This window comes from Ailuropoda melanoleuca, chromosome 4 (genome assembly GCF_002007445.2).
Source record: "Ailuropoda melanoleuca isolate Jingjing chromosome 4, ASM200744v2, whole genome shotgun sequence".
Taxonomy (NCBI): Eukaryota; Metazoa; Chordata; class Mammalia; order Carnivora; family Ursidae; genus Ailuropoda; species Ailuropoda melanoleuca.
This window is the reverse complement of record NC_048221.1, coordinates 121,965,290-121,988,753: the sequence shown is the minus strand read 5'-3', so window position 1 is coordinate 121,988,753 and position 23,464 is coordinate 121,965,290. Positions and strand designations below refer to the sequence as shown.

The 23,464-nt window shown below is 36.2% G+C and overlaps 1 protein-coding gene across 1 annotated transcript in view; it reads left to right on the top strand.

Annotated features, from left to right (window-relative positions):
• The first annotated feature begins 9,606 nt into the window (after nucleotides 1-9,606).
• SPDYA (speedy/RINGO cell cycle regulator family member A) overlaps nucleotides 9,607-23,464 on the top strand; it is a 30,324-nt gene continuing 16,466 nt past the window's right edge. The window contains exons 1-6 of the mRNA XM_034659707.1: nucleotides 9,607-10,247; nucleotides 10,929-11,010; nucleotides 11,940-12,192; nucleotides 14,475-14,533; nucleotides 16,899-16,984; nucleotides 21,767-21,938. Coding sequence (XP_034515598.1) covers nucleotides 10,213-10,247; nucleotides 10,929-11,010; nucleotides 11,940-12,192; nucleotides 14,475-14,533; nucleotides 16,899-16,984; nucleotides 21,767-21,938 — 687 coding nt within the window. The 5' untranslated portion in view covers nucleotides 9,607-10,212. The remainder of the gene's footprint in view (nucleotides 10,248-10,928; nucleotides 11,011-11,939; nucleotides 12,193-14,474; nucleotides 14,534-16,898; nucleotides 16,985-21,766; nucleotides 21,939-23,464) is intronic.

The window sequence follows — 23,464 nt, the reverse complement described above, 5'->3', positions numbered from 1 at the left end:
GCCTGACTGGTCATTTTATTCCTTTTTTTTCCTTTCCCTTTACAGTGAGACATTTAAATGCACATTCTTTTCAAACAGATTTTAATGTCTTTGACATATATTGAGTTGATTCTTTTCTGGAAGTGTTCATGTACTACATGTGATGTATTAGGTTAGGTTACACAGGCTTTTATGTAATCTGATTTAAATATTTTCCTAATTGGAGTGTAAGTTGAGCAATTTCTTTTTTTAAAGATTTTATTTATTTATTCGACAGAGATAGAGACAGCCAGTGAGAGAGGGAACACAAGCAGGGGGAGTGGGAGAGGAAGAAGCAGGCTCATAGCAGAGGAGCCTGATGTGGGGCTCGATCCCATAACGCNCTGGGATCACGCCCTGAGCCGAAGGCAGACGCTTAACCGCTGTGCCACCCAGGCGCCCCAAGTTGAGCAATTTCTAACAGAATTTTAGATATACTTTTAGTAGCCATAGTGAAGCAGGTCTAGAAAAATAAATCTTTGATAGGAGACAGGGCAATCTTTTATTAATTTCAGTGTTAGTCAAAACATATTAATTTGGATTTGACTTACTGTGTTTTTATAATAATTCATCCAGGTCAGTATTGAATATGAAAAAATAGTCACTGAGCAAATTAATATTGGTCACTAAATTTAAAGGATAGAAATATATGTTTAAAAATTATTCAAGTGTTGGGGCTCCTGGCTGGTTCAGTGGAAGGAACATATGACTCTTGATCCTCAAGGTCGTGAGTTTGAGCCCTATGTTGGGTGTAGAGATTACTAAAAAAATAATAAGTAAAAATTATTCAGGCAGTCTTAAAACCACCTTAAAAGTTTCTGTTATATAATGTGTTACAAATATTACTTAGTTGGTAACACTGCTACTTCAAATAAATAAAACTTCATTTCTTAGGAGAAAAATATCCTGTGATACTAGTGTCACTAATTTATATCATTCTTCCTCTCTGATTTTTAATTTCTATATTCAGATTTGTCTTTAATCCAAATGTCTTGACGTTTAAAATTAAACATGCTAATGCAATGGATCACAGATTATTAGGTTACATTTTGTTAGTTCCTGAATGGAAAAAATCAACTACAGTGTGCTACCCCTTGTGTTTGAAACTTTAACATTCATTGTTTTAATTTTGCCTGGGGACAAATTTAATCATAATCGTTAAAACTGGTTTGTGCAAAATGTTAAGTCAGAATACGAGCAAGAAGAATTTAAAGCTTTAAAAGGTGGTCAGTTAATTGGAAGCGTTAATAAGAGTGTTCAGAAGATACATATGCTTTTCAAAAAAAATTCACCCGAGGGAAAGCCAGGAACATCTTGAGATGTGTGTGCCTTAAGAATTTTATAAAAGTGTATTCATTGAGCCAAGGAACTGAAATAGTATCTTCATTTGTAAGTTCAGATGTGTTCATCCCTTTGTCTCCTTTGCAACCGTAACTCTTTTTTTTTTTTTTAAAGATTTTATTTATTTATTTGACAGAGATAGAGACAGCCAGCGAGAGAGGGAACACAAGCAGGGGGAGTGGGAGAAGAAGAAGCAGGCTCAATAGCAGAGGAGCCTGATGTGGGGCTCGATCCCATAACGCCAGGATCACGCCCTGAGCCGAAGGCAGACACCTAACCGCTGTGCCACCCAGGCGCCCCTGCAACCGTAACTCTTGAACGAAAAGAACAATTATTTTCTTTCACATCTTTATGCTAAAAATGTGTTTAGAGAAGGAAGGTGGTCAGGTTTGCTCTGCTCTATCTGCATTGACCTAATCCACCTCCTGTTTTCCTTATGAGTCCATCCCTGAATCAAAGCTGTGCCTGAGAAGACCCTAAATAGCCTGACTATACCAGTGGCATCCACTTAGAAATACTATGTCCCTTTTTGCTAATAGTTTTCAGTGCTCTGTAATTCCTTAAACAGCTAAGAAGTGGTTAGAGGAATTTTAAAGTGACAGCATACCTTGCAAAACGAACAGGAGTTAAGTAAGACATAAACGTTCCGTGTAAGTATACACATAGAGTTTTATTATCTTTATTCTGCTTAAAATGTTTCTTCAACGAAAGTGAAATTTAGGTTCAGTGGAATAATATTAATCTGTTAAAATTGGATTTTACCTATACATTTGAATTCCAGAATTTCTAAACAAGTTCCCTAATTAGAAAATTATGAAAGTCAAAACTTGACTTCCTCAGCCACCACCTCCTATATTGGTTGACTTATAAACTTTGTCACTGTAATTTACTTTCTCATTCAGGTCTCTCTAGCTCTCTCAGGCACGTGTGAGGGGTGGAGTCACTTGAGAAATCATTTTTTGGTAGAACTCATGAAACTACTCAATTTACCAAATTAAAATTAATAACCTACTTCATTATCTCAGAAAAATGTGTGAAGCCCAGGACCCAGCTTTCAGCATGTAACTGTTGTGTAGTACCTAACTAAAGAAAGAAGTTTTAAAAACAAGTTCTGGGGCGTCTGGGTGGCTCAGTCAGTTAAGCATCTGCCTTTGGCTCAGGTCATGATCCCAGGGTCTTGGGATTGAGCCCCGGGTCAGGATCTTGCTGCTCAGCAGAGAGCCTGCTTCTCCCTCTCCCTCTGCTTGCCGCTCTGCTACTTGTGCTCTCCTATCTCTCTGTCAAATAAATAAATAAAATATTAAAAAAAAAAATCCAAGTCCCTATCTCCCAGAATAATTGTCTCAGGTTTTGTAGCCCGTGTCTAGTTGGGGCCTGGTAACTCCATTGAGGTTAATTTGATAATATCATAGATCTAGGTTAAAAGCTTTCTGTTACTGTACTGTAACAGTACAGTTTTGAATGAGGTACCTTAATCTTTCATCAGCTGAGTTCCCTAAACTCTTTGGGTGTGCTTATTGACAGATTAATACAAACTATGGTCTATTCCATTTTTTTTAAGAAAATCAATTATTCATTGTACAGATTGATTAATGTGTTGGGCGTTTCTTTAAGACTTTGTTGTATTTGACCCTTAGAAACCTTTGGGCTTCTCAATCAGTTTAATTGTGACTAGAATGTAAGCTTGTATAGGCAAAGATTTTTGTCTTTTTTTTTTTTCTGCTGGTGTATCTCTAGCTTCTCGAGTGGTGCATGGCACATAGTAGGCATGCCCATGTTTTTTTAATGAATGCAAGTGAGTTTCAAAACTTACTCTTTTGACACCTTGACCTTTTGGAGAAAATAGCCAAAAAAAAAAAAATACAGTTCCAATTTTCATTCATCCTCATCTAACTGCTTTATGTCTCTTACAAGAATGCTGGAGTCAGGGGAAAATTGATCTGGCTCTATGTGGCCCAAATAGCTTATTGTCAAAACTATAATCTTCATATGGTAAAATATTGGTAAATATGAGAAGTTGTGGGGCACAGTTGGTTGGGTGCCCAACTTGATTTCAGCTCAGGTCATGATCTCAGGGTTGTGAGATGGAGCCCCATGTGGGGCTTTGCACTGAGCGTGGAGCGTACTTAAGATTCTCTCTCTCCCTCTCCACCTTCCCCTCCTCACAACTCACGTGTTCTCTCAAAAAAAAATAATTAATTTTAAAAGTATGAGAAGTTGTGTCCAGTTACTTGAAGAAACATTTCCCAGCTAGCACCTGACAGGCATATTGGGGAAGTTGCCTCTTGTTCAGAATCAAACTTTGCAAGATCTTTATGGTTCCTTTCTTGCCCTTCCCCCTTTCTGTAGTCTAGGTTCTCTGTTTAATTGACCTTAAAGTCACCTTTGCTGTGAGCCACTTCAAACATTTTTAGAAAAGTAGTATAATGTAATATTTTGTCTTTCAAAAGTCACCTAGTATTTATGAGCACTTAAAATTAGGAATCTAAACTTGAAAGTAGAGAAGCTGTTGCCTCAATTTAACAAATAAGGATTATGTCATAGGCAGAAGCAAGTATGGGGAAAGATATAATATTTTCAGTAAGGAACCAAAAAATGAGGTACAGTGGAGAAAAGTATTCTAGAGAGAAATTTAATGCAGTCCTTTTATCTTGTTAGATTTATTATTGTTCCATCCTGATACTTCTCAAGAGTTTCTGTTGCTTCCAATATAAAAGAGTAGTCAGCCACACTGAGTTCTGGGTCCTAGTGCAAAATTCCAGGAAGAGAATTTGGCCCAGCTTGGGTAAAAGGCCCTTATGACTCCCAACAAGTGAAGAAGAGAGATGATATTGTATGAATATAGCTGCTATTCTTGCACCCAAGTGGTTTGGGAGGTTGAGCAGAATATTTCCCAGAAAAGGGGTGCTGAAAAGAAAATCCAAAGGTGTTTTCAATGACATACTTTAAAAGATAATCTAGGCACAAAAAGTCTGAAAATATAAAGTTGGCAAGATGCAGACTCATGGGAACTCTTAAAATTGGTACAACGAGGGGCTCTGGGCTGGCTCAGTTGGTAGAGCATGTGACTCTTGATCTCAGGGTTGTGAGTTTGAGCTCTACATTGGGCATATAGATTACTTGTAAGTAAAATAATAAAATTTGTACAACTACCTGGAAAATGAATTTAGCGTTCGTAATCTTGTAAATTGCATGCCCTAAAACCCATCATTTTCACTTTAAAGCATTCATAGGAAAACTACATGCATGCACCATGGGGCATATACAAGCAGTAGTATTTGAATATTTGATACATGGGCACCAACCCATCAGACCACCCAACTAGTCAGAAACTGTGCCAGCTATAACTTAATACGATCTTACAGAAGCACAGCCACTGAAAACCAAGTTTGTGTACAAGAATGCTCATAGAGTTCACAGTAGCAAAAAACAACCCAAATGACCATTGACATTGACAGGAGCGTGGCAATAATTACAGTATATTCATTGAATAGAATTCTATACAACAATAAAAATGATTTTCAATGTTCTGCATTAGCATGTTAAAAAACTGAAGAATACAAAGAAATTCACAAGCAAAATCTGTGTCTAAATATACAGTAAATCTTAAGGGAATGGGAAAAATAAGTCATCTCTTCAAGGAAAGTAAGGGGAGAAGGAGGAACATACAGGATCTCGTCAGTATTGTTTATGTTCTATTTCTTGGATGTTAGGTTGATCCTTTTTTGGTGGGTAGTGGCTTCTTGCGTTTTTGTTTATTATGCTCTGCTGCCTGCATATGTTACTATTATATATTCTTTTGTACATATCAAACATTTCCATTTTCTAAAGTATGTATGCAACGCCATTAATGTAAAATTGTATATGTACACATAATAAAATAATTTTTTATTTAAAAAGCTGGTTAATAAGATTGAAAAAATCAGAACTTTAGAAAGTGCTGCAGGAATTCAAGAATGGCACAGAGTCGTACTCAGATGATGGGCTGATGACTTAAGTTGGGTCTTAAAGAATGGATGTCATTAAATTTAAATGCAGGTGAAAAAGAGAGACCACATTATATGCCAGCTCCAAGACGAAAGTTTAAGACATGCTCTGAGAAAAGCAAGTGTGTAAGTCTGGAGTAAAGATAGGGGGGAGATACAAAGTAGAATGAGAACAAGCGTTTACTTAGCATCAACTACATCCCAGGCACCTGGCCAAGGGCTACGATGAGACCAAAATGAAAAGGTTCCTGTAGAAGAATTTACAGCTTAGAACAGTAGATTTAACGGAATAGCGTAACATCACCTCTGCCATGGTATTCACACCTTTTTTAGTTTAAGTGGTCTCTTCCTCTGTATAGTTATTTAACAGCAGAAATCGTGGGCATTACAATTGCTGCTGCAAAGTTCACTTCTGATTCTTTGTCATCCTCCTATTGACGTCTCTCTTGATCAAGTATCTGCTAGTATGTGTGTGCAAGGCGTCCTGCTTGGTGCTGTGAGGTAGGAGTTAGGGAAGACCTGAAGTCCCAACCCCGCAGGGCCTCTCCAACTAACCGGAGGGAAGCTAAATGGCTCGAATACAAGCCTGGCTTTGATAAGCGTCCAAGGAAAAGGGGCTAAATTAGTAGGCCAGAAGGAATCTGGGAGGGTGGTGGCGTTCTGCCGGGACCGGCCGGGAGGGTCCGCAAGGCCAGGTAGGTCAGCTGGCAGCCGGTTCTCCGCACGCAATCGGCGCGCGGGAGCTGGAGCAGGGGGCGAGGCGCGCGCAACCTTGAGCGGGCCCCGCCCCCGGTAGCGGCCTTATGTGCTGATTGGCCCGCGCGGGCCTCGCTCCCGGTTGGCGGGAGGTCTCTGAGCCGGTAGTGCAGCTGTGGAGCGAGTGGCGAGCAACCGCCTGAGGCCTCGAAGCGTCCGGGGAAGGCTGTCTGGCTCCAGGTTTTCGCAGGTATCTGCCGCTCGCGTCCCCCGGCTTCGGGCCTCGCCTGCTACCCTCCAGTTGCAGCTGCGCCTGGGCCCTCCATTCATCTCGCAGCCGGCCCCGCCGCCCACCATGTGTGAGGATGGGGCGGCGTGGCGGCCCCTTCCCCACATGCTTCCGCCCCAGCGTCCCCTCAGGCTCCCTCGCCGCGAGGGGAGCACGCCCTCCCAGCGTCCGGGGCCCGCGCTCGGGAGAGGGGCGGGGGGCGTCGAGGTCGGAGTCGGGCGGCAGGGGGAGGCGGCGACGCGCGGTGGTGGTGGTGAGTCGGCGCGGCCCCCTCCGTCACTCTGTGGGGACTTTGAGGGCGCGGTGCCTTCGCGCCTTAGCCCGCGGGGCTGGCTGCGGACCGGGGACCATGGAGGGACGACGCGCTCCCACGTGCGGGACGGTGGCCTCCCGCCGCGGGCCTGGACGGCTTGTCGCTGGCTGGCTCCCCTCGCGCGCGGGCCGGGAGGAGAGGCCCCGGGGGCGGGGGTAGGGGGAACGGGCCAGGCCGGCCCGCCGTTATCCGCCGGATGGGCCAGTGGTATTTTGAGTGAATCTGCCCATTCTACTTGGGTCCCCTTCAACACGTCTTCTTCCCCAGGCGCGACGGCACCGGAGTTGCGGGATCTGAGCTGCTGCATCTCAGTGCTCTGCCCAGAGCCCTTCTCCCACAATTTCCCTGTGCCCTTTCCTTACGCGTCCAGCGGTCCTTACATGCAGGCCAGCTAGCTTCGATTTTTAGAAAAGGAACTTGTGAAGCAATTGAACGACCAAAAAACCCATGCTATGTTAAAATTGAGATCCTGCCTGTTACCAAATTTTATTCTCTAACAAAAGCACATTTTAAAATACCTATGATCTCTGTTAAAAATAAAATTTTAACATTTAAATTATATTTGTTAGTGGAGATGAAATGTGGTTGCCTGTCATATTCTGACTCTTCTTTCCTTGAAAGATACCCTTACCTGTAAAAAAAAGAGACAGTAGTAGTGCTGCTGCATTTTGAGTTTTTGCTAAGGATTCAGCACTGTGCTAGGCATTATCCATATAGTTCCTTTGCTCATTAACCCTACTAAATATGTATTATTAACAATCTAATAATTTTTATTGAATACTAATATGTACCAGGTTCTAAGAAAACAGGTGTTTCTATTATCTTAATATCATAAGTGAGAAAAGGGATGTTCCCAGGAATTGAATAGCCTAAGGCTAGACAGCTTCAGGTCTTAATAAAGGTCTATTCTCTAGTATTTTAACATATACTCTCAACTGGCTTCTCCTTCCTTTATGCCTTCAGGCCCACTTAAGAATTTTGTCTTTAAAAGAAAAACAAATTCTCCTTTGACTATTGTCCCTTCTAGCTGCTGTTCATTTTCTTCCTTCTAATGATTGCCACATTTAGAAAAGGGGAGGGGCATGTGTTCCCACCTCCTGCACATCCTTTTGTAACACATCCCTCCTAAAATACTATTCAATCTAGTTTCCATTTATTCCCACCACTTCATCGAAGTGTCTCGGTTTATTCACTAATGGGTTGAATTTCTAATCAGATAAGAACTTCTTATTGAGGGGCGCCTGGGTGGCACAGCGGTTAAGCGTCTGCCTTCGGCTCAGGGCGTGATCCCGGCGTTCTGGGATCGAGCCACATCAGGCTCTTCAGCTATGAGCCTGCTTCTTTCCTCTCCCACTACCCCTGCTTGTGTTCCCTCTCTCTCTGGCTGTCTCTATCTCTGTCGAATAAATAAATAAAATCTTAAAAAAAAAAAATACTTAAAAAAAAAAAAAGAACTTCTTATTGAAACAGCTGTGCTGTATAATTTTACTAGTACCATAGCACCTAGCGCTTGGCCGAGTCTAAAAGTAATCTATAACCATTAGATGATAAATTAAATTAGAAAAAAATATTTAAAACATCAAAATAGAGGAGATTTGATAATAGCCCCAACAAAGCTTCCAGCAATTTTGCCGGAATATTTTTCTTCGATTTGCTGTATTGTTTCTTAACAATTTAAAAAATTTTGTTGTTATGATAGAGGAAAATGCTATAGTCATTTCAATAAGGATTCTTTTTTAAGAATTATTTTATTTTAAGGGTGCCTCGGTGGCTTAGGGTGTGATCCCAGAGTCCTGGGATCGAGCCCCGGATCGGGCTCCTCTGCTGGGAGCCTGCTTCTTCCTCTCCCACTCCCCCTGCTTGTGTTCTCTCTCTCGCTGGCTGTTTCTCTCTCTGTCAAATAAATAAATAAAATCTTTTTAAAAAAATTATTTTATTTTAGCAAGAAGGTGATAAGCCCATCTTTCTTTCCTAAAGCAATGGCTTATTTAACCACTAAGTCACGATGTAATGTGCACATTTACAATGCAAATGCTAGACTTAAATTTTTATAAAGCGAAAGCTCATAACCTAGCTTTGTTTTCCTGGCAAAATGACAGTGAGTAATATTGGACTGCTTACCATGTGTCAAGTGTTTTACACATAACTTCATTTAATTTTTAAAAGTTTTTTAATGGTTAAAGTATATGGGACTTATGTGTCAAACAGTCCCAGATTCAAGTCCTAGCTTTATCACTCACTAATTATGTGTCCATGGGCAAATTTCTTCTTCCCTAAGCCTCAAATTTCTTATCTAGAATATAAGGATAAAATAATGTCCATTTTATAGAAACATTCGGAGGATTAAGTGAGAAAGTGCATGTAAAACTTTCAGCGCATTGTCTGGCACATATTAAGTGCTTAGTTTGAGACTAATTACAAGGAAGTTAAGGTTTCCCTGCCTGCCCTGAATTACCAATGGATATTGCTATTAGATTTTTCATATAGGCACATAAGTCTTCAAATACTACTTCTATTGTATGATTCTGTGAACCACCACCCCTAACACTTTATATTACACCCAGAGAAAAGAAATTATTTCAGTTGCTTATAGATTAGCTATGGTCTATTTAAAAAAAAAAAAATCCCAGACATCCTATTCAAGTGTGAATTCTGGTATGATTTTTTTCATGTTGGTGGAGTCTATGTAAAAACTCGTTAAAGGATTTTGCCGTATGAGCATAGTTTCTCCTAGTTACCGCTTCTTCCCTGTCTCTTACCTTTTCCTGAAATGGCTCATATTTTTTTAAAAGATCTTATTTATTTATTTATTTATTTATTTATTTATTTATTTATTTATTTATTTTAGAGAGCACATGAGAGAGAGCACAAGCAGAGGGAGTGGCAGAGGGAGAGGGAGAAGCAGACTCCCCGCTGAGCAGGGAGCCTGATACACCTTGGTCCCAGGACACCGGGATCATGACCTGAGCCAAAGGCAAACACTTAACTGACTGAGCCACCCAGGTGCCCCCTGAAATGGCTCATATTTTTATTTGCCTTGTATTCTTTTCCTCTTGCTTGCCGTGAGAACTCTATTTTCTCAGTATAGCTAAGTAAAGAGCAAAATTTAAAACTATCTCAAGGTGGAATTTGACCAAGAATGTCCATTGATAGCTTCTCCCTTTAAGCTCCTTCATAACTTTCCTGCCAGTGTTTGCTGACTAACTTCAATGAATCTCTATTTGGGGAATTTCACACAGTTCTTTCTCTTTCCTCAGATTTTATATGCAGTATCCCAACACATACGTAAGAGCTTAGTGGAATAGTGTAAAGCTATACTGTGAACATATTTATTTGATTGGCAGTATTTGCATTCTATTTCACAATATATCCATGGTTGTCCTAATACAGCAACACTATTTTAAGTTATTTACTTAACATTGAGTAAAACTTACCTCTTGGGAGATATGCCATAGTTATTCTGTATTCTGGTACATCCCATCCCCAAGCCTAGCCCCTTCACCCCAGTTTGAGAAGCCTGACTTTAATTTTTTCCATCTATTTGTAAGGCTGCTCTTACTTCAAAAAAGATGCAGATGAGACCTCCACCTGTCTCCCAGATGAGGTGGGTAGGAAAGAGCATAAAGTTCTCCTTTTTCTATGGAGTTTGTAGCACCCCCAACCCCAACTCCATAATTGCCTTCAATTTGGTTAGATCTTAGGATCTAAGAAGAAAGATGAGGTGAGGGGAGGAAAGTGAATCTCAGGGAGGAGAAGCAATTCTAGAATCAATTGAATGTCATTTCCTCTGCCTAGTTCTTCATTAACTAGCCCTCTGCTGTCTACTATGTAGCTACTAGCTACATGTGGCTGTTGAGCAGTTGAAATGTGGATGGTGCAACTGAAGGAGTTTTACTTTTATTTACTTTAAATACTGAAGTAGTATAGAATATATTTTACTTAACTTTTGTTTTGGTAGGACTACATTTCACTCTCACTGTTGGAAATTTAGCAGTTGAATTGAGATATCCTGTAAGTGTAAATACACACCAGGTTTCAAACACTTAGTATGAAAAATAAAGTATGAAATATATCTCATTAATTTTTATATTGATTACACATTAAAATGATATTTTAGATAGACTAGATTACATAAAATATATTACTAAAATGCAGGTCATTTGCTTATTTGTACTTCTGTAATGCAGCTTTAAAAATATAAAATTACATATGTGGCTCATATTATATTGGACATTGCTGATCTAGCCCTACTATAACCAATCTTACTTTCCATTCCTTCCTTCAGCAGGGAAGTTTCTGAGGGTCAGAAAGGAGAATCTGTACCTAACTCCTTGAACACCAAGGGAGGCATGGCTGCCTGGGTCACTGTGAGTTACGGATTCAGAGGTTCTCATTAGGGTCTTAGAGTAGTTTCCTGCTTTGCCTATGCTTACCTCCATTTCCTATCCTATAAATACTTTGACTACAAAAGTAATACTAACTGTAGTAATTATGTGAACTGATTACCACCAAACACGGTAGTGATTATGCATATTGTTAAATATTGATGAATTAACCCTGTTTCTAATTTTATTGGATTATAGCAGTGTACATTCATATACACTTATAATCAGTCATTCAAATAATATGGTCATACACTCACAACTTTAAAAATTAGAGTGTCAATTTATAAGACTCCCTCAAAGCACATATACCCTACATTTCTTTGCTAGAAATGTTTTTTAACTTTTCAGTAAATACCAGTAAATGCTTATTGAATAAATGAATTGTGTAACATATCAAGGAATTAACCAGTCAGAAAATATTTTGTATGTGTGCAGGACAGCTTTCAATATAAGACTTGATATAATAATAATTTAGTTCCAGAAATAGTTTGCCTTGTTCTATAAAAAAATTGAAGTGGTATATAATAACCATATGACAAAATTATGTCAATAGAAGCAGAATTTTAAAATATTAGGAAAAAAGAATACCACAAATGGATTATAGACTCAGCATAGTTCCTATAATTAACTTTCAGATTTGGTTTTGGGGTACCTAGTTGTCAAAGCAAAATGGTATGCAGGATCTTCTTATTGGGAAGAAAAGATATATCAGTTACCCAAAGAAAGCATAGCATTTCTTAGCACTGAATTCTAAAAGCAATTTCTTATGTGGGTCACTATCACAAATAACATTTTAGTAGCAAGTTCAGTAACGTTTTATATGAATGCATCTGGTAATGTCATCTGATTAGTTGTTTTTATATAGAAATGAACAAGAGCATGGTAAATAATTATATGTTTTATTTTTACAGGAATTTTTGGAAACCAAAATGAGACATAATCAGCTGTGTTGTGAGACACCACCTACTGTCACTGTTCATGTAAAATCGGGGTCAAATAGATCACATCAGCCTAAAAAAAACATTAATCTGAAGCGTCCTATTTTTAAAGATAGTTGTTCAGCATCTGAAAAAAATGCGCATAATAGCAACAAGTCTAAACGCCCCAAAGGACCCTGTCTAGTTATACAGCGTCAGGAAATGACTGCTTTCTTTAAATTATTTGGTAGGTTTAAAATATTTTAATAGTGGTAATTGTAAAGTACTTAAAAATGAGAGAATCTAAAGATCTACTTTATTGTTTTCATAATAATCAAAAAGGATGTTGTTATGTCAGATTCTCTGTCTCCAACCAATTTGTTTTTGCTTTACCTAGGTTGTTTTTGTTTTAATGTTGGGTTTTTGTTATTTTGGATTGCTTTTGGTTTAGAAATTCAGACTCATCTAGCTTCTAGACTACTTAAATCCAAATGTCAAATGAATTCTGGGCAGTTCATGTTCATAGCATGAGTTTTGTGTGATTTAAGTAAAATAACTACATAAAGTCCCAGATGAGCCAACTGACCCAGTTTGACTAGGCCTGAGGTGTTTCCCAGGATTTTCAGTGCTAAAACTGAGCAACGTGGGAAGATTGGTCAACCTTGAGAAGTTTCAGTATTACATATCGGGAATAAATGTTTTTAATATTTTATTTTTATTTAAGTAATCTCTACACCCAGTGTGGGGCCCGAACTCATACCCTGAGATCAAGAGTTGCATGCTCTTCTGACTGAGCCAGCCAGGCATTCCACATAGGGAGGATATTGTTAATCATGCTTTGTCATCATGCTCATATAATGAAATTGAGTTTAAATTTATTTGTTCAGATCATGAGAGGATGCTACTTTGCTGACAAATTTCTTTAAAAAGAAACTTCTTTATATTACTTCTATTAGCCAAGAAAGGGAAGATTTTTTTTTTAAGGTAAGGTAGTAAGGTAGACAGATTAGACTAAAGAGTAGGATAGATGAATCTAATAAATATCTGTAAGAATGAATCAAGTCAAGTAGATACCCTAGTCTGTTAGATGCAGGTGACAGGCAGAAGTGTATAAGAGAGTTGGGGACAAGAGTGTTTGCCCTATTTAGAAGACAAAAAACTGTAGAAAAGAAAGAAAGGAAAGGGAAGGGAAAGAGGGCAAGCTGGTTAAGATTTAAAGAAAAGCAAAAAAGAAGACGAGATCAAGAAGAAACATGTAAGTAGTATAAGTAGAAAAATGTTGAACTACCAGGATGTTCCCTGTCAGGATCTAGAATGCTGTTAATATAAGTTTCCCTTTCTCTTTAAAGTGCAAAACTATTACCCACAAAGTTTTTATTATTCATAACTGATCATGAGAATTAAGAGAAAATACCTGGCTCTACCATATGTAATTTAGGAAATAGTTGGTTGCCTGGCTGCCTCAGTCAGTAGAACATGCGACGGACTCTTGATCTTGGGGTCATGAGTTAGAGCCCATGCTGGGTGTAGAGTTTATTTTTAAAAAAAGGAATTAAGGCAGAAATTAATTAGCAACAAAAAATTAGTACTTATTCTTGGAACTTTCTGTGTATTCGACTATATTGATATTTCTAGGATGTAAAAGTAGTATAAAGAACTATGTTTTGTTTGTTGTTTAACTTGAAGGGGAGGAATGGGGAAAAGCAGATTTTCTCAGATTATATTCTGACTACTCATATATTTGGGGGTTATATATTTTAGCCTTTTTAAATTGAATAAGTGTTTTTGACCTACTTTTTGCATATTTTAAAAAGTATTTTTGTTGATCTTGTGTCATAATACTGGTTTTCCAAAATTAAATGTTAATTATAAGTAGCTAATAAATTATGAGTCTTCTTTATATAGACATTTTCATTGACATTTGGATAATAGATAATTGGACAGAGATAAATAGGAGACAAAAAGAAGAATTCAAAACTAAAAATACCCTGGGATCTAACAGGAGAAAGTAGTAGAAAGAGTAAAACATGTTTAGAAAACAAGTAATATTCATTACGTCGTTATTTACAAAAGACTGAGTTATCTTTTATCAGATTCCATTTCCACCAGTAAAGATTGATTTTGGAAAGTAATAAAGAGCTAATCTAGAGTTACCCAAGACATCTTTCTCAAAGAGCTATTGGGATAGTCAAGAAACCAAACATTTCTAACACTTCTCCAGTCTAAGCAAATCAGATGGGAAACCCAAAAGTAAAGCAGTAGCTTTTTGTTTTGTTTCTGTTTTTGTTTTTGTTTTGTTTTGTTTTTAAAGATTTTATTCATTCATTTGACTTTTTTTTTTAGTAGCTTTTTGTACAGTGCTTGCAATGGTAAAACAGCAAAGAAATGCAAACTACATTTTAGCAACACTGGTCCAGCCATTTTTGTTTGCTTTCTAAGCATCATTTATAATCCTCTATCTAGAAGCTAATTCTTCAAAAGGAAACATTCTGTTCTTACAAGGCAAGTCATAGCTATCTTTTGTTGTAGATGACGATTTAATTCAAGATTTCTTGTGGATGGACTGCTGCTGTAAAATTGCAGACAAGGTAAATTTGGTAACAGTGTAATCATTAACCAGCGTTATTATGTTACTAGACCATCAGAACTTTAAAAAAACCTTATGAGAATTTTCAATCATATTAATTAAGGTTAGGAAAAGAACTAGCCTGCATTGCTCCTTCAAAGTGAAATCCTTACACATTAGTTTTGAAATTAGCATATGAAAGAGATTTATTTTATACTTGAGGAATTATAGAATATTATTGATTAGATTTAAATGGCCTTAAGTCCATATTTGTTTGATTGAAGACAAGAATCAGTATAGACTTCATATGTTTTAATCAGAATTACTACCTTTTATCAGGCCCTGGAGAAAGAATATTCTGAATATTCTGACATTCATTCCACTAAGGAAGTCTGTTACACATTTTAATATTTTGTAGGTAACTTAGATAAAACAAATCCCAATAATTTTGTAGAGTAAAATTAGTTTATTATGTTCTTTATTTAAGAATCAGTGTTTCATAAAAGATCATCATGATGCTAACTTACGTACTAGGGACCATGATATTTCTATACTCTTTAGATTTAGCTGAACAGTTGTGATTTCAGCTTTGTAAATGCCATCTTATACCAGGCAGTCATATCAGAAAATTCAGCATGACTTCCCATCACACTTAAATTTAATGTGTCAACCAATGGGAAAGGGATGAATGGAAGAATAGCTTATGATTAAATACATATTAAGTTAATATTGATGTGAACTTTATTTCAAGCTTAAAGTAACAAAGATAAAATTAGAGTTTGTTTTTTTTAATTTCTGATTTTGGAAATTTAATTTTGGAAAATTTCAAACATATATACCTTGAGGTAGAGAAAATAGAACAAAGACCCTCCACGTGCCTATCATGTAGCTACTATAATCATCAACTCATGGCTCTGCTTGTTTCTTCTAATCCTTCTTCCCAAAACTGGATTATTTTGAAGCAAATCTCAGACATGCTAACATTTTACCTACAAATTTTTCAAGATGATATATTTCTAAAAGATGAAACCTTTTAAACATATTCACAAAGTCACTAATATTTTTAAAAATTAACAGTAATGGCTTCATATAAAATATCTGTGTAGATATGTGCATGTGGAGTTGTAGTTTTCAACTTGAAGTGCGTTACAGTAATTAGAGTTGCTGGACAGCAGGGGGCAGTGCTTTTAAAGTAACTAACCAGCCTACTGTATCTCAACAGTACTCAAGAGTTCTCTACTGAAAGTTACCTTGGAAACTTGGAATTACTTTGTAGTCAGTCCTATGAAGACAGGATAAATAGGCATTTTGTGAGAGGAAATCTAATACATCAGTACTATAAGTTGTTTTTAATTTGGACAGATAGGACCTGGCATAGTGTCCTAATACCAGGCTAGATACTTCTTTTTTTTTTTTTTTTAATTTATTTATTCGACAGAGATAGAGACAGACAGCCAGCGAGAGAGGGAACACAAGCAGGGGGAGTGGGAGAGGAAGAAGCAGGCTCATAGCGGAGGAGCCCGATGTGGGGCTCGATCCCATAACGCCGGGATCACGCCCTGAGCCGAAGGCAGACGCCCAACCGCTGTGCCACCCAGGCGCCCCTAGATACTTCTTTTTAATAACACATTTAAAACACTGTTTTCCAATAAAAATAGAGCCATGTTATTCTAATTTCTGGTTATAAGTTATTTTTTAAAAGTTATTTTAAAAATTGAGTATATGAAATTGCTAAGAGAGTAGATCCTAAGTGTTCTTAACAAAAAGGAAAAAAATTATGTGAGGTGATGGATGTGTTGATTAACTTGATTTTGGTATTCATTTCATAATGTATATGTATATCAAATCATCACATTGTAAACTTTAAATATATACAACTTTGTCCGTTATACCTCAATTTAAAAATTGCCACGCTTAGTCAGTCATTCAATCAGTCAATCAGTAAATAAAAAGTGAGTATGGATGTCTATAATTAAGGAATCTAGAAAAAGTTTTTGTATACATGCATCAAGCCAATGTGACAACATACTAACAATTGGTGAATCTATGTGAAGGATGTATGGTTATTTATTATTATTTCAATTTCTCTATGAATTTGAAATTTAAGGTAGAAAAAAATTGGGTTTTTGTTCAAAAAAATATTGGCAATAATAAAATTTAGGAGTTCATCCTAATCTTAATCATGATAAATGGTTCAGAACTATTTCTCGCCATTCACATGAATTACAGGAAGCCAAAATGTAAGGACCCAGATAAAAAGGTAATTCTGTAATAAAGATAAGTAATGCTTTATTGTTTTTAGCTTGTTATTCATTTCAAAGGTAACTATTTTAAAGCAGTTTTACTTATGAAAGCAAAACATTAATTTTTACTTTTTTTCCCTATAGTATCTTTTGGCTATGACCTTTGTTTATTTCAAGAGAGCTAAATTTACTATAAATGAGCATACCAGGATAAATTTCTTTATTGCTCTGTAAGTATGCTTTCTACTAAGTGATTTTTGTGGTTCTTATTTATAATATACTTGATACCTTATTTAAAACAGGCTATTTTGGGGTGCCTGGCTGGCTTGGTTGCTAGAGCATGCAACTCTTGATCTCTGGGTTGTGAGCTTGGGCACCACATTGGGCACAGAGCCTACTTAAAGAAATAAGTAAATAAAGTTAACATTGTAACTCATAAAAAAATAGAGGCTTTTTAAAACCTGATACATATCTTTGAATAGGCCTTTATATATAGAAGATATACTTTTTTTACTTTAATAGGATATTTTTATGCTCTTTTCTCTGATCTTATCCTGCTATATGCCTAAGATTTGTTATTAAGTATTTCACTTAAGTTTGTATTGTACCTTTTACATTTTTCAGAGTGCTCCATATAAATTATCCCAGATTCTCCTCTTTTGAACTTAGATATGTTTTAAAAGCCAAAATTCTCTTTGGAATTTCTGGTAAATTTATAGTTAAAATCATCATCATTGCCCTTTTCCATTAAACAGCTTGTGGATAATGCTGTAGACATACTAATTGTAGATTTATATCTATAACATAGAAGTTATTCATATCTGATACCTTTAGTAACCCCTTAACTCTTTTACTTAACACACTGAACTTTGACCAAGGAATATAGTTTGTTTTCCAATTCTTCTTACTTTGTATTAGACAGTTCATACTAGCTTTGTGATCTGTTAAATGGTTTTAATAACATGGCTTTCCGATCTGTAGGTCAGAATTCTGCTAGAAGCAATGTAGTTTAAGAAAATCTATCTCGATCTCAAAATGTTTTCTACCCATTACCTAGATATAATAACTGCAGTTGGAAATGTATGAATATAATTTTAAGGACTTAACTAGGGAACTACATATAAAAATACTTAAGGTGAATAGCACAACTGTTAGCACTGATGAGTGAGTTTTAACTTTAAAAATGAGTTTTAATTCAGACTCAAAGTGTGATTCAAACAGTAGGACTAGAAGAAACTGATCTCTTCTTGTGTTCAGAAGACATATTTCCCCATGCATGAGGAAAAATGAACTCTATAACATTTGGTGATGATTGCTAAATTGTGGGAATATAATAGTACTAGCTAATACTGAATGTTATATGCAAGAGACCGCAAAAAAAATATTTATAAGCTCCTTGAATCTTCTCTATGAAATACATTATTATCTTAATTTCACAGGTGGGGAAATTGAGACTTAGGAAGATAAGTACATCCCAACCTCCCAAAAGTTAGTAGTGGCAGAGCTGGGGCACAAATTCAGGTGTGACTTGCCAATGGCCAAATTCAGTGATTAGCCACTGTTTACATGTCTTTTTAGTATTATATCTGTATGTTGATGCAATATCTATTTTGTAGTTTTTCCCACCTGAAAATTAAAAACAAACCCAAAGAAGCTTTAGTTTTAATACTTACCAGATTCTTGAAATTGGATTTGTTTGATGTTTTAGTAATCTTATTACCAGTAAAGCACTGTGTCAGTTCACACTATGTAGTAGTGTGTGCGGTTGCATTGAATGTTGTACAATAAGTACCATATTAAAAATAACATGGATTATAATTTCCATTTTATATCTAATCATACTTTTTATATAGCCTGACTCAATAGTTCTCAGTAAATATTTTCTCAGTTAGCCACAGTTCTAACTCGAGTTCTTTTCCCTTCTATATATTCTCATAACACTGAACTTTTATTGTCATGATTGAATATTGTCTTGTACAGTTATTTGTTTTATACTTAGTTACCTCTTCTACTTGACTATAGGCTTCTTGAAGGCAAGGAATGTGTTTCTAACTTTTTTTTTGGCATCCTTTAACTTATGGATGTTCTTAATTCTTTATTTGGATAAACATAATTAACTATTATACAAAAGAAATGGACTCTGCTCCAAGAAAATCTATTTCAAATTAGAAGACAACTTACATGTGTACGGTACAGATATTTTTTCACATTGAACCTTAAAAATTGTTAATATAGAACAGAATCACAATGTAGTCCTGATTTCATAGTACCATAGTATATTATAGATTTTCTATGTTTTCTTTAGTTAACAAGCATGAAAGGGGCCAACCTCTGGCTTCTATCTACCCTTTACTAAGAACTATCAGGGATACTAAAGTAAGGAATTACTTTATGTAATTTTTACAGATGACATGATTTGACACATATAACTGAATGGGTTTAACAATGGGTGTTTTATATTATGGTAATATTAAAATATGTACAGTTTAAGGGAGGATAAAGTAATATGTAGGTGCTAATTTTATATTAATGTAACTAGATTGAATATGCATACAATTTTTTAAAGGACATAAGTGGGTATACAATTAAAAGTAAGTCTTCCTCATATCTCAAGACCTTAGCATCCTTCCTCAAGGACAATTAACATTTCATGTGTATCTGTCTAGAAATAATTTTCTATATATAAACCAGTGTATATATTACCTGAATAGAAGTGTACTATATACTTCTGTGCCTTTTTGAAATTTCTAATGTGAAATATCTACAAAAGGAGTGTATGGAGTGTGTATATATGTGTGTGCTAAAGAAAAAGCAAAACAAATACTCATGTACCCAAGACTCAACTTAAGAAGAGAACACTGCCAGAATCTTAGAAACTCACAGTACACAATTTCTCACATAGAGCCCCCTTCCTTCCACAGGTAGTAATTTTCTTGATTTTCTTTATTCTATGTATAAATCTCTAAATAATATGTTGTTTAGTTTTTCCTGTTTTTAAACTGTATGTAAAATAGTCATGTTCTCCGTTCTTCTGTAACTTCCTTCTTTTGCTTTATGATTTTGAGATCCATTAATATTGATATGAGTAGCTCTGGTTCATTCATTTTTGCTGCAGAATAATATTCTATTGTTGCTTATATATTTGAATTTTTTTTTTACTATCTTGTCTTTATGTCCCACTTTTTCTGTTTCTTCTTTCCACTCCATTTTTATCTTTTTGATTGAGATTTTTTTAATTTTTATTTTTTGATACTTTTTTTCCTCTACTTTTTAGGAAATTATGCAGTTTATATCTATTCTCTTAGCAGTTATCCCAGTTACTTATTTTTTTAACTTACTAGATTACCAGTTTATTATAAAAGGATATAACTCAGAAACAGCCAGATGGAAGAGAGGCATAGGGCAAGGTATGGGAAAAGGGCATGGAGCTTCCATACCCTCTCAGCATCCACCAGGAAGCTCTATCCCAGTTATTTTTAATCAAGAACCTTAAGTATTTTAACTCCAGTTACCCCCTTCTCAAATTATATTCTCTTGTTTTATAATTCTGTAGTTCTACATGAAGCCCTTCAAAAACTTGGAGACATTATTATTGTCATTGTTTTATACACTGAATATTTGTTTAGATCAACCCACATACATCTTTGCTTACTATTCTTGCATCTCAAATCTTCCACTTGGAATCATTTGCCTTCCTTTCTTACTGATTTTAAGACCTTTTTTCCTTTGGTATTTGTCTGTTTCAGTGTCTTCACACTTCAGGGTCTGTTTCTGTTCATGGTGCCTTGTTCTCTCACATGTTTTGTAATTTTTTTATTATAAGTTGCGTATTTTTCTTGGAAAGTCATCTATGGAGTTTTAATTGTTTCCAGTGGGAAATCTCTATCCTTATCTCTGTTTTTGTGTTATCTAACATGTTTTGTTTGTTTGTTTGTCTGCTTTTAAGATTTTCTCTTTATCATTGGTTCTGAACAATTTGATTATGATGTGCGTTGGTGTAATTTCCTTCATATTTTGTGCTTTGGGCTTCATTAAGCTTCCTAGTATTTTTATAGTTTTCATCAAATTTCAAAAATTTTCAGCCATTATTTCTTCAGATATGTTTTTTTCTCCACCCAACACCCGTTAGGGACTCCAGTTTCTCCAGTCTCTCCTTATTTTTTTTCTTTTTCTTTGTGTGTTTCATTTTGGATAGTTTATATTGGTGTCTTCAGTGCACACATCTTTTCTTCTGTAATATTTAGTCTATTAATCCCACTCTTATGTATTTTTCATTGTACACGTAGTTTTCATCTCTAGAAGTACAATTTGCATGTGTCTCTATCTTTTTGAACATCTGAAATAAATATAACTGTTCTAATGTCCTTGTCTAATGTCTGTTTTTTCTAACATGTGTCAGTTTTGATTGATGATTCTTTTTATTATGGGTCATGTGTTCCTGCTTCTGTGCATGCCTGATCCCCCTCAAGTATTTAAGAGGATACAAATTCCCATATGTGTATAAGGAAACTACCTGAGTGTGGGGAAAGACCATAAGAAAGGATTAGCGGGAACAGCGCCTAACATTTACCCAGGGCTGGAAATAGTGCCTTTTCCCACCAGCCAGATTGAAAAAACTCACAATTCACAGGATATTGAACAGAGTACTCAAGAATGTCTTGGCTTAGTAGTGGGGAATAATTAGCCCTAGTCTGAACATTGCTCCAGATCCACCTAACAAATCATAAAAGCAAGACCTGAAAGGATCATACTGTTTCCAAGTAACTTAACTGCATCCCAGAACAAAGCTCAAGATTTATAGGAATACAAAAATACCCAGAACTCAACAAGGTAAAATTCACTATATTTCTATTTTTTACCTACATTTCTTTAATTATGAGTAAGGATGAACGTCTTTTATCTGTTTATAAATGATTGTGTGTGCGCGTGTGTGTGTACGCGCGTGCGTGCGTGAACTGCCTGTTCCTGTCCTTTTGCCATTTCTTTTTTGAGTTGTTGGTCTTTTTTGTTAGGTATCTGGCTAATACAGTTGAAGAAGATGAAGAAGAATCCAAATATGAAATTTTTCCATGGGCATTAGGGAAAAACTGGAGAAAGCTGTTCCCTAATTTCTTAAAATTAAGGGACCAACTCTGGGATAGAATTGACTATAGGGCTATTGTAAGCAGGCGATGCTGTGAGGAGGTAAGATTTTTTAAGTACTTTATGTATGTAATCTCTGTTTTCTCTTTATGTAATTTCCCGTCTTGTTTTTTAATGTGCTTCTAATATTTCATTTTTTGTATATGTAAGGGTAGACTATTAACCCTGATGGTTAACTTGAGTACAACTTGTATATTACAATGTTGGTGTTTTAATTTTATACCACAATAATTAAAAATTGTCATTTCTGTTTTTCAGAGCAGCCTACTTCTGTAGTAAGTATTTTTGTTTGTGTTTCTCTAGTCTAAAATATCGCAAATATATTGGGAAAGAACAGTGTGCACATTCCAAAATATGTTAATAACATTTAGAGCTGAATAATAATTTCCATTAAATAAAGTTTGTGAAACTTTAAGTTCCCAAGATTGAAATGCGAACTACATGGCCTAAAATTTAAATAAATTTAAATATGTTAAAAATCATGCTTCTTTTCACATAGAAGAATACATAAAGTAAGTTTCCTTGATACCAGAGTCTATTAAGATAAAACAGAAAGACACTAAAAATTAAAAGATGGGTTATTTTGGGAAACAAAAGCAAAAATGAACTATTGGGACTTCATCAAGATACAAAGCTTTTGCACAGCAAAGAAAACAGTCAACAAAACCAAAAGACAACCTACAGAATGGGAGAAGATATTTGCAAATGTCTTATCAGATAAAGGGCTAGTATTCAAAATCTTTAAAGAACATATAAAACTCAACACCTAAAGAACAAATAATCCAGTCAAGAAATGGGTAGAAGACATGAACAGACATTTCTCCAAAGAAGACTTATAAATGGCCAACAGACACATGAAAAAGTGCTCTCAACATCACCCGGCATCAGGGAAATACGAATCAAAACCACAATGAGATACCACCTCACACCAGTCTGAATGGCTAAAATTAACAAGTCAGGAAACAACAAATGTTGGCGAGGATGCAGAGAAAGGGGAACCCTCTTATAGTGCTGGTAGGAATACAAGCTGTTGCAGCCACTCTGGCAAACAGTATAGAACATATCTATATATAAAAATAGAGCTACCCTATGACCCAGCAATTGCACTACTAGGTATTTACCCAAAAAGATACAAACAGAGTGATCCGAAGGGGTACCTGCACCCCAGTGTTTATAGCAGCAATGTCCACAAAAGCCAAACTATGGAAAGGGTCCTGATGTCCATCAACAGGTGAATGGATAAGGAAGATAGACACACACACACACACACACACACACACACACACACACACACACTCTGGAATATTACTCAGCCATCAAAAAGATGAAATCTTACCATTTACAACAACATGGCTGGAACTAGAGGGTATTATGCTAAGTGAAATAAGTCAGAAACAATTATCATGATTTCACTTATATGTGGAATTTAAGAAACAAAACAGAAGATGATAGGGGAAGGGAGGGAAAAATAAAACAAGACAAAACCAGAGAGGGAGACAAACCATAAGAGACTCTTTAACTATAGGAACCAAACTAAGGATTGCGGGGGTGGGGGGGAGGAGTAACGG